The 12,620-nt window shown below is 34.1% G+C and overlaps 1 protein-coding gene across 1 annotated transcript in view; it reads left to right on the top strand.

Moving 5' to 3' along the window:
* ROBO1 (roundabout guidance receptor 1) overlaps positions 1-12,620 on the top strand; it is a 390,902-nt gene that overhangs the window by 72,173 nt on the left and 306,109 nt on the right. The window contains exon 2 of the mRNA XM_054585231.1: positions 117-443. Within this exon, the coding sequence (XP_054441206.1) occupies positions 117-443 (327 nt within the window). The remainder of the gene's footprint in view (positions 1-116; positions 444-12,620) is intronic.

Genomic DNA, 12,620 nt, shown 5'->3' with positions numbered 1-12,620 from the left:
GAAGAGTGAGTCAGTATAATGCAGTGTTTAACAGCAGTGCTAATGCCTTGTCTTTTGAAACAAGACTTACTGTTTTCAAGTGACAATAAGAAGTTATTTTGTCAATTCTTCTGCAGGCTCCCGTCTTCGTCAGGAAGATTTTCCACCTCGTATTGTTGAACACCCTTCAGATCTAATTGTTTCCAAAGGAGAACCTGCAACATTGAACTGTAAAGCTGAGGGCCGCCCCACACCCACTATTGAATGGTACAAAGGTGGGGAGAGAGTAGAGACAGACAAAGATGACCCTCGCTCACACCGAATGTTGCTGCCAAGTGGATCTTTATTTTTCTTAAGAATAGTACATGGACGAAAAAGTAGGCCGGATGAAGGCGTCTACATCTGTGTAGCAAGGAATTACCTCGGAGAGGCTGTGAGCCACAATGCATCGCTGGAGGTAGCTAGTAAGTAAAATGGGCTTTCTGTGTTTCTGTGGGGGTGGGGTCATTTGCCTTGATAATGGCAATAAAAAGCAAACCTGTATCACAGGCTTTACTTGAGGAAAATCTGTAGCTTTGTATATGAATACCATTCATTCTTTTGTTTGAATTTTTTATATTTCTCATTCTAGCTGGTTTTTCATGCTTCATTGGGATTTATACATAGTTGTTGAAATATTTTACTTGTTTGATTTGGAGCTGTTTCTGTCAACCATTTTCATTAAAATTGACTTCCCCCCCCCTTCATTATTGCTTTTAAATATATTGAATATAGTATGTTTCTGTAAAAGTATAGTGTGGGATATTTTTCATTTGTCATCATTAGGAGAAGTCCTTTCAACTGGTATTGAAAGGTATGGTTTTAAATTGTCTCTGATTCTTAGAAATTGATTAAACTTTGGGCAAGCTATATCCAGAGATGTGTCTATATACGCCTCATACATTATTATTTTAGCTATCATAGTGCACCCTGGGAGGAAAACGTGTATGCAGCCCTCAAGTAGTTCAGTTTCTGTATACAGATACCAAAGGCAGCTCATCTGAAATTACCACAAGAAAGATTTGTTGACTAATTGTTATATTATAGATGTGTTTTGTAGTTGAATAAGACTTGGGCTTCTTTTATTTTCAATAAACATTTAAGAGGTAGCCGAAAAGTTTCATTCCTTTGAAATAATCCCACTGTGTATATGTATTTAGAGTGTGTGACAGAAATGGAGAATGTATAGGGATTGGAGAGACAAATGAAATTTAGGTCTAATTTATTTGAATCTTATATATGATTAAATGGGAAACTGTACATGATATATATTTATATGATGATTGATACCTTGTTATAATTTGTGTTCAAGATATTAATTATATAATCAGTGTTCATAATCTCTAACATTGTCTCCAACATTCAGCTAGAACTTGAATATACAGAATCACAGGTGATTATAAAATTATAGAAATAGAAAGGAATTTAGAGACAGATTACTTTAACTCAATCATTTCATTATGTAAAATCAGCACCTGAAAATTGAGATGATTTGATTACACTCACAGAACCATGTAGTACTTAAATTGAGACAGAATGCCAAAGAGTTCTGGTATAAACACATGATTTGGAGAGAATAAAAAATTAATCATTTAAAACTATGTCTGAAGTAGCCATTCACATTTTTCAAAACATTTACTTGAAATTGCTATTTACATTTCTCCATTCATAGTTAACTGATAATGAAATTATTGTATTTTCTCATATTGCCTTGATTCTTAGTTCAGGTCTTAGAACTAAATCAGTGAGATGTATACAATTTATAATCTGAACAGAAAGCTATTTTTCTTTTTTTTTAAAGCCAACTTTAAATGTAGAGCAAGCAAAAGAAGTTTAAAGATGCAGCTCATAACAGGATGTTCACTAAGTTTTGATAAAAGTCATCTTTCAAAGTTATGAGATGAGCATCTTTTTTGCTCTTGACATATTTATATTTAAGGTTAATTATTTCCTGTAGAGATACATTTAACTTAGCATTTGACAACAAATTCAGAGAATCAAGAAAGATGATGTAGACAACCTAGGCCAACTCCTTTTTTAGGTAGGTAAGAAACTGAAGGTCAGGAGGGAAAAACAGAGGGATTGTTTATTCTTCAGAATTATAATTCCTTATAAATTAAGTGTGTACCAACAGAAATATCAAAGGTTATCTCTTTTTTCTGTGATATTTTCTATTGTACTTGTATCCTTATCATCAGAATTAAAAAAGAAAAGCTTATAGACTTTAATAGAAGGTCTAAATGCTTACCCTTTAGATCTTCCTTTTAAAAACATATTTAGTTTTTCCTCAGATGATCAAGATAGCCTTAATGCACTGGCATTTAGAGAGCTGTCTTTTCTAATCTGGCTTTTGTGTCGATATTTTAAAAAACACTCTTAAGTTTCCAGTAGTCTTTCTAAGCGAGACACTCTATTGCCTTGACAGTTCGTTATGGAAAAAGCTCTTCCAGGCTAAGTCATCAAATATACCATCGTGGAATTGAAAGCAGATGAAAGATCATTATATAACTTTTACCAGTAAAATATTCAAATATGTAGTCTCTTAATAATGCATCAGTCACAAATTTGAGTAAGATATACCTCATTATGCTTCCCAGATGTTTTCAAGCTCTAGAGAAAAATATATTATAATTTACTGAATAAAATTTATTAAAAGTGCTTTAAAGTATTTAAAAAATACTTTAAGATCATATTCAGCAATAATTCATATGCAGAAAAGGGAGAAATGTATATCTAGTGTATTTATCAATATAGTTTGATATTAATAAGGATAGTTTGATAATGTGTCCTTGTTAGTTGTAATAGTAATTTAAAACCTTGAAAAAAGTTTGAATAGTGTTTACTTCAAATAATTTTTGTACTATTTAGTTGTAATAATTGAAAACATGTTTTTATTTGGATACATTGTATTATTTGGACACAAGCTGTACTGAAAAAAAAATAAGTACTTTGCACTTAAAGTGGGTTTTGTGTGCTTAAAAAAATTTGGAAACTATTATTTGTAAATTCATGTTTCAACACAATACAAATAGATACATAGTAATTGAATTCACATGTATGTTAGTTATTTATTTTAAATAGTAGTTGCTGTTTGTTCATTTTTAAATGTGTTTCTGTCCTCAAATCAAAGCATTGTAATGTACATAAATAACCGATGTGGGAGGGGACAAGGAAACATGGGTCATATTTGATGTGGGTTAAATCTATAAGCTACTGTTATAGTTTCGTTTTATTTTTTTTCTTGGAGATTGTTACTACTTTTTTTTTAATGCCTCAGTTTAGGTATCAGAAGTTCAATGAGAACTATACTTATTCTTCTGAAAGGCTCAGACACAGGAAGGCAAAGATTGCATCAGATTTCTTAGTGAAGCTGTAGCCCAAAGTAATAGCATTAACAAAAGTGTCTTGAGGCAACACAGGTTTCACAGCACAGTTGTAGGTAATTCTTTTAAAAACATGTATCTCTGTTTTATTTGCCTTGAAACCAAGTTTTACAGCTGTCACAACAACTGGGTTTCTTGGTTCCTAACAATTGCCAATCTCTCGAACATTAAAAAGAAAAAGATATGGAATGTAATTTAAAACCTTTGTTTCTGTATAGAAATAATAATATTCTTGTATTATCTTGTACTTTTGATTTCTACTTAAATTTAAATAATGCCCCGAAAGAAGTCTGTATATTGGTTATTATTAGGGCTTCTAATTTTTATTTAAACCCTAATTATGACCAGGTTAGTCACAGTGTGTAAGTGCGGGCCAAGCTTTTGCTGCGGACCCCTGCAAACTGGGAAGAGCTGTAGCCCCTATTCTGGCAAACTTAGTTTTGATCCAGTCAAACTTATCCACCCAAGTGTAAAGTCTAAAAATTAGAATACTAAGAAATATGTAGCAGTCCTTTCACCTCAAGTATTCTACTTGGAATTTTTGGAAGATTCTATCTGTAAAAGAAAAGAATTCCTAATTACAGTTATATTTTAAAATTTGTTTTTTAAGTATTATTTTTCTTTGCAAACCCAGAATGATATATCTTGGTGGGGACATTAAATTGGAAAGATTAGAAGATATTGCTATTTCTAAGATTCATGAAAACTCATTATTTAATTCAGTTTCAAACCCAACTTTTAAAATGGTCTTGCAAGTAGTATTTTTTGTTTTGTATTAGCTCTATCTGAGAGTCTCCTAACTACTAGGAAAATATTTATGTATCTATTCTCCTATACCCAACATTACCAATTATAAAATTTAAAACACCATTTTATACTAGACACTGTTCTTTCATATAACTTATATTTAGTAAGTAATTTATCTTGAGTAATTGCATTGAATTTTAAGGAAAATTAATCTGAACCTTGACCCTCCTGCTTTCCATTGTAAACTATGGCTCTCTACGTCATCTGCTGAGCAGTGCAGAGTCAGCATATGGCTATTTGTTTCCTATTTAAGCTGTTTTCTCCTGAGGAAAAGAAATTCCCTTCAGACTAGGCAGACATCTGTGGGCTGTCTTAGCAGCAAAATCGTGGAAGAACTGTCTTTCCTGAAAAAAATAAATTGTTTTTTTCCAATTAATCGAAGAGTAAGTTACCCCACATTTTATTAACTACAGTGCTTTTTAACAGTAATTATGTTGAGGTGAATATTTGTATTTTGAAGTACTATTTTCCCACAAATTTTAATACATTATGGTCTTTTCTTGTTATTAACACTACATGCTGCTCCTTAAAATGATTTTGAATTTGAATTATCCAGTTTTCCTCATTTGGCTGAAATAGGAAAGTGAACTGACCATGTATGCTAAGTAGACATGTATTTACCTGGGTACAATAGAATATCTTTTCTAAATCCAGACCACGGAAGATGAAAGGAAGGATTATTCCTGGAGGTGAAATTGTTCATATAAGCAGGTGGAAATAGAGTATGCCATTATGTTATAAAATATTGATTGATTGATTGATTGCATATGTACACACACATACACATTGTTCCCTGATAGACTTTTTATCTTTGAAATTGAACATTATACCTTGCATCTCTAAAATATTGCTTGCTTCCTCGATTAATCTTATCTTTTTTTTTTTAAAAAAAGGCTTTCCATTTCAAGTGCATTGACTAGATTTTAAAACCTTTTTGCATATCTTATATTTGTTTTCATATTCACAGGAGGAATTTTAAAGGCTCATGTAATTTAATGATTTTACAATATCTTTTCACTTTCTTATACACTTATATTCTAAAATGCACTGGCTCTTTTTTTTAAAAAAAGATTTTATTTATCTATTTTTAGAGGGGAAGGGAATAGGGGAGAGAAACATCAATGTGTGTTTGCCTTTTGTACACCCTCTACTGGGGACCTGGCCCCCAACCCAGGCATGCGCCTTGACTGGGAATCGAACCAGTGACCCCTTGCTTTGCAGGCCAGCACTCAATCCACTGAGCCAAACCAGCCAGGGCTGTGCTGATTCTTTGTTTCAAGATTAGTTCATGATTAAATGAAATAATGCAAATGATGTATGTAGCAAAGTGGCACATAGTTATAAGTCATAATTCTATTGGTGATGCTGTTGTTTTCACTACTTTTTTCTCTTTAGCTACAGTATGGCCAGACACTAGGATTATTTATATAGTTGGGATCAGATGCTTCTGACTTCAAAAATAGAGTCAGTTCTGACTTCATTATGAAGTCAAAGATATATGTTTTAATATACTAAAGTTTAAATAAAATACTTCAGTAATTAAATTTTCTTAAATTAATTTCTGGTTAAGTAAAGCTTGTGTTGAATATCTTAAATTCCATCTTGAATTGGTATGAGAAAATTACCTTTGGATCCTCACTGCTAACACAGGACATGCAAATAGTATTGATTCAAAACATTTTTGTTTAAAGAACAAATAAAAATAATTTTAATAACTTGCAGTTGGAATACTATTGTTTCTCTTCTGAAACTTGTATATTTATTTACTTAAGTAAAGAAGCAATATTGCTAATTCCATGACGTGATTATATTTAATAAAAACTTGAGCTTTTACTATCAATCAGAATGTATTCTTTTGCTGCTGCCCGCTTAGTTCAGGTTGCCCTAACAGGAATGATACGTATTGGGTGACTTAAACAACAAGCATTAATTTCCCACAGACCGGATGGATGGGAAGACAGAAATCAGGCTGCTAGTATGGTCAGTTATGGTGAGAGTGCTGATCCTGGTTTACCCCATAGAAGAGTGAGCAAGCTCTGATTCTTCCTTCTCTGTATGAGTGTACCAATCCAGTCAGGGTGGCTTTACCTCCTTGAACTCATTTAATTCTAATTTGGAGGCCCCACCTCCAAATAGTATCACATTGGGTTTAAGGGCTTCAACATAAGAATTTTTGGGGGAGGAGAAACAAACATTCACTCCATAGTACTACCTTTTATAACAACTATTTTTTTAATTTTTTTTTATTGAGTTTAGTTATTTCATCATTTTCAAAATCAGGGAAAAATCATGAAATCACAATGATGTAAGTAATAAGTCTGTCTGACCACTTGTCTCGTCCAAATACCATATTTCAACTGTGTTATAAGTCAAGTGTAGACATTATGTCTTCAAGTGAATGTGGTGTTGTTGGTAAAGAGCAGGATCCTTTGGATATCCCAGTAAGAGAGAAGACAGCTGACATTTTCTTTTAAAATCACATAAAGATTCTTTTCAATTTTTTTTTTGTTCTGCCTTTCCAAAGAGTATTTAATATGAATATGAAAGCAGAAACCCATGTTCTATAATCCATGTGAGAGAGGGTAGTGATGATGGCCACAGAGTTTTCGGTTTCAAAGGGTATTTTAGCAGAAAAGGACAGAGTTTGCCGACCCTTTGAATGCTGGTGTTAGGGGGTGGCTGTGTCAGAGCATGTACTATTCACTCATGAAAACTATCATGACATATTCTGTCTTAAAACTGCTTTGAGTTAAACAATTAGATTACAGGCTCAAGATACGTGTTTACATAACTGCTATATATTAATCATTAGCAAACTTGTGGACAGTTTTCAGTTAGGAACACATTGTATACTTCCTTTTCTTTATTCCTAAACAGAGGTTAAGCGAGATGATTAATAAGCTTAGAAATTATTTTTAAATAACTTTGAAAATTTGATTTCTGATTATATAACTAATATTTTGTTTATTGTAACACACTTTTAAATACATACGTGCTTTTGTGACCTCCTTACCCAGAACTAACTGCTGTTGCAATTTTGGTGGATATCCTTCTATATTTCCTAATATTCCTATATGTTCTCTAGGGAAAACCATTTTACTATTCCATTTTTTCTTAGATGACCAAAAAAGACATCGGATGTGTTGGAACACACAGCTATGGGCTAACGACTAAAGGGAAAAATTGTGCTGTCTTGAATAGGTGCTACAAAACTGTTTCTGTCTGTTTAATATTGCTAAATACAGATTCTTGACCAGAGTCAATTCAGTAACCTTGGGATTAAAGGTTATATATGCCATTACCAGTCTCATGAGCACTCTTTTTATTTTCCCAAAAGTAGATGGTATTCATGCATGCTGAAAGTACTAAGACGATTATTTCAACACTCGTTGATGCTTAGATACAAAGTCCCTTGAGGCTTCCAGAAAATCAATTCACTATTTAATAATCTACAGGAAATTCTTGGCAGTGTCTCCTCATATCAACACTACTGTCTTTTAAAAAAAAAAAATAACAAGGGGATCTAATTATCTCTCAAATCTTATCATCATATCACTCCTTTTAATCCTTCTAATTTACTTATGGTTAAATGCTAGAAGCCTTTCCCACAGGCACAGAGTAACTTGAGAATCATGTGTATTTACTTTAAAAGTTTTGCTTTAGTGACCAGTTTATTTAGTAAAACATACTTAAAACTTATTACTGTAATTAATTTTAGTTAATACAATATAAATGAACTTAATTCGTCATTAATTATCAATTTCAACTTTTTTGTGTCAGGTTAGAATAAAGTACTGTTGAATGTTTGCGGGGGGCACAGAGGTTTTCTGTCTTTTTTAAAAAGATTTTATTTATTTATTCTTAGAGAGGGGAAGAGAGGGAAAAGGAGAGGGAAATGTCAATGTGTGGATGCCTCTCACATGCCCCCTACCGGGGACCTGGCCCACAACCCAGGCATGTGCCCTGACTGAGAATCGAACTGGCGACCCTATAGTTCACAGGCCGGCACTCAGTCCACTGAACCACACCAGCCAGGACTTTCTGTCTCTTTGTTACACAATGCGGGCATTAAAAATGTTGTTTTTAATGTACCAGACATTAAATAAAATTTTGAAGAATACTAAGATATAGTTTATCCAAAAAAATTGGTGGTTTTTCCTAAATAACTCCTTCTAGGCTTTATGCTTCATTCTAGCTCTTCAGTGGTGAACAAAAAAGATAGTTTCTGCCTTCATGAAACTTAAAGTATAGTGGGGATTGGTGTGATGATAGAAAATAAGGAACTTATTTATATACAAGTGACTTTATGACTAAAAATTGTGACAAGTGCCAGGAAGGATCGGGATCAAGCTCAGAGCTGAAACAATCTGGGTATTACCCAGGTCCAGAGTAAAAGAAAAAAGCATTTTGGTCAAGAAGTACAGTATTTCTAAAAGGCCATGAGAAAATAATAGACTTGGGCATATCTGAGAAAAAGAAAAATGATTAATGTGAGTAAGGAAAAATAGTTAAAGAGATAGTTAGGGGGCTAGATCATTCAGGGGCTTATAATCAGGTTAATGATGTTTGACTGTATGTTTAGTGCAGAGAGCCACAGAAGGTTTTCAAGCCATGGTGGAGATGATATGATCTGATTTACATTTTAAAATGTTATTCATGTGATACTTTAGTACTACATGTGTAGAGAAGGAGTTGCAGAAAGATTGGGGAAAACTATTTAGGAAGCCATGGCAGTATTCCAGGTAGGAGATAGTGGTAGTAAAAGATATGAAGAGAAAAGCGAGGATTAGATTTAGAAATTGACATAATTTTGGAGGATGAGACAGAAGTTGAGATTTTGCAAGAGATGCAGTTATTGTTGATGGCAAGGTCAAGTCCATGACCGTGCAGGTGGAACTGACAGTTTGCATTGAGTTATGTTAGTTTAGAATGGCTAGCAGTAGTTCAGAATATGCCAGCTCATCACAGTCCCAAGAAATTGTACTTTCCTCTGTTCCTTGAGTCCAGAATGTGCTTCTCTTCCTGGTACACTGGGCAGTCCCACACAGCCAGCTCGAGGGTCATCTCTGCAACCATTCTGTTATCAGAGTGCCTAGCATCATCATGCCTGGCAACTTGTAAATGAAATGACCTCACATGTAACTTGGGAGCCTTCTATTCCATGTGTGATGAACATCATAATGACACTTCAAGGAACAGTCGAATCCACCTTTTAACTCATTTCCAATACAGTCACTTTTTAAAGTCAAGCAGTTCACATGATCTCAAACACTCAATTGAAAGCACAGTACTTAGAACGTAGTCATCGGGTACTACTTCCCTGAGAGGTACCCTGCTCCAAGGTTCGGGGATATTTAAGTATCTCTTCTGAGGATAACCTTATTCAGGAAATTTAGCTTACTTCTGAGAGTACAAAAATCCAAGTGAGCTCCTTTTAGGCCCTGAAAGTGTAGAACTAGCTCTGTAAGTGTAGTGATCCCCTCCCCACACCCAGTAACATCAGCCTGTGTTTGTGACCCTGAAGACTAGCATAAGAAAGGAAGGGGGTTAAACTTCCTGACTGATAAGGAAACAGTATTGACAGCACCTTAAGTGGTTTTCTGAAGTTCGCTAGACGAGTTTTTACATAACCTACAAGACCGGACCTAACCATCTTTACTTATTCTTTCTGGATAGGGGAAACAATTATATGAAATAAGTATGAGGTAGAATTACCTGCATTCTTATATTTTGTCAGTAATCTATATAGCAAAAGCTGTTGTCATAGTCAGTAGATTTATATTTAATGAAGTAAATTTGATGAGAAACTAAAGGAAGTTACAGCATGTAATATTTTCAATTTCTCCTTACAACCATTGCTTTGGTCTGTGGTTGATGAAATTTTTTAAATAAAAGCTGAGTTAAAATAAGATGTAAAAACTGGAAATCTAGATGCTGAAATAACTAGACAAGATAGGGGGATAAACAAGGGGAGGAACCCATGGGGATGGTAATGTTATAGCTAGTGCTGCGGGAGGGGGGCGCAGGGGCGTGGGGGAGGCGCTGGGTGGGGAGACAAACTCGTGTTGTTTTTGCCACAAGCAGCAAATAGAGGCTCCTACTAAAATATGACCATGGACCAGCAGCACTGGGGGATAACCTGGAACCAAATCAGAGATGCTGAATATTGGACCACACACCAGACCAACTGAATTAGAATTTGTATTTTAACAGTATTCCTGGGTGGCTCATATAAAATGCAAGTTTGAGAAGCACAGGTGCACATTGTTCCAAACTGGAGTTCAGGGATTCCTAATCATTCCTTAGAGCCGAACATAACTTTTGGGAATGTGAGCCCAATGTGGTTGATTTCTGTTTTTTTTTTTTTTTTTTTTTTTTTTTTTTAAGAGAGGCAGATAAAACATGATTTTAGGTTAATTGTACTGTGTTTTTAAAGCACTGAAGGGTGGGGCAGAGGAGAGTGGGGAGGGACATGAAAAAGACTGGTAGAAACAGCAAGTCAGGCGCAGAAATGGAGAGAGAGAGAGTGCATGCGTGTGCCGGTGCTGTGGGTGGGTGTGGATGTACTGCTCTGGTAGGGTTTCACTTTCAAAGAATAGAGAAATACATTTTCCTGGATGGAGAAGGAAAAAGAAATTGTTTCTTATAGAGGAATGTTTACCAGTAGTGGGGCCTTAAGTCTTTATTAATATCCATACCATTGTTTATCAAAGAAAGTAACACATTGAAATCATCTTAGATGTTTTGAAATAAATTCATGGAAGGCTCTATTTATTTAACATAACCTAAAAGTGAAATGCTAAATTCTTTTATTTTACATTTTCTACAATGAAAACCATAGAAAAACTAGGTTTATTAATAAAAATAAAACTGTACAGGAAGGGTCATTTAGAAGTCATTTAATCTATTCCTTTGACTTAAATTATCTGAAGATCATCTGTTGCATTAAAAGAATTTCAGAGCTGAAGATTATCTAGCCTCCATCATCAATATCCTTTATATGCATTAGCATATGTTAACACAGAATTATAACTTGAATTTACTTAAATCCTATGCTACAGCATAAGCCTTTCTTTCATTTTACATGCGAAGTGATAAGAGAAAAGCCATTTTTTTAAATAGCAGTTCATGTTTGAAGATCCTTCAATGGGGCCTAATTATTAATCAAATATATCTGATGTCTAATTTGGGTTTCTGAGTATAAATAAAACAGTTTCTAATCTCAGTCTCTTAATATCTGAGGTGGAAATCGTAGCTTTAGTAGCATTTTAAGTTGTGTCATATTTAACCAGAGGTCTAAATTGAAGTTTTAATAGCGTGTATGACATTTTAAACTTGTCAAGAGAAATAAAAGTTTATGACCAAATTATTTAGCATGCCTGAATGGGGACATTTTAAGTCTTATTCACTAAATCAAGGAGTATAACTTAGAATAAAAGCCAGAAAGTTAACCAGAAAATGGGAAAGATGTCCCCCCTCGCAAAGGATTTAGATTCTGCCACAATCTCTGCAACTCCATCACTATATCTTTTTACTAGATAATACTGTACTTTTCTAGATAGAGTGAGATTAATTTATCTTTGATCAGATTCTTATCTCAGACACCAGAAAATGGATTATAAGTCTGTTTGAGGCAGAAGGACATTGAGAACATTTTGCTCGAATAACACCACACTTGTCAGAGCTTACTCAAGTGACTTTTCTTTGTTCTAAATGAAAGTGTGGGACAGGTTGAAACCTTGTTGAATCTTGCTTTAGGGAATTCTTGGAAAATATGATTATGGTGTGTTTTCTTTTGCGACTGCCTCAGGAAAGAAAGTAGCAATGAGCCAAAATTCCACAGGACTGGAGAAATATTCTGATGGCCAGTGGATTGAGAACATGCTGACAGTTGTCTGTCCTTTTGCTGTTCTCATCTTTTGTCCAAATCACCAAAACTAAAAACTTGAAGAACCTCAGTTCTGTGGTCAGATTGTAACATTGGTAGGCAGGAAAGCCAATTCCTTTACATTTCCCCCTTCTTTTCCTTCTTTTCTCTTTTTAAAAAGTAATTACCACTTAGGTCTCTGTATGTTCTCCTATGAATTTTTTTTTCATTTCTGGACTATGTTGGTTATAATTTTTTAAACCTCCCGCAAAATTTTAATCATCACTCACAGGTGAATAACAATATATTTTTAATGACCTACACCAAGAAGTTTTTTGTTGTTTTAATGTAAGGGATTCTATTAAACCTGTACCATGGCCATAGAGTACATTGTAGAAACTTTTCATAGTTACTATTAATTTAGACATTAAGTTAAGACAAATTTTGTTCCCAGCAAACTCAATACATTTTCACTTAGCATAGCTCTATGACCGTGGTGAATTTACTTTACCTCTCTATGCTTCAGTACCCTCACTTGTAAAATG

This window comes from Pteronotus mesoamericanus, unplaced genomic scaffold, assembly GCF_021234165.1.
Source record: "Pteronotus mesoamericanus isolate MK-2021 breed Mesoamerican mustached bat unplaced genomic scaffold, CSHL_Meso_final contig_82, whole genome shotgun sequence".
Classification (NCBI taxonomy): Eukaryota; Metazoa; Chordata; class Mammalia; order Chiroptera; family Mormoopidae; genus Pteronotus; species Pteronotus mesoamericanus.
Note: the sequence above shows the minus strand (reverse complement) of the source record. Positions and strands in the feature narration are given on the sequence as shown.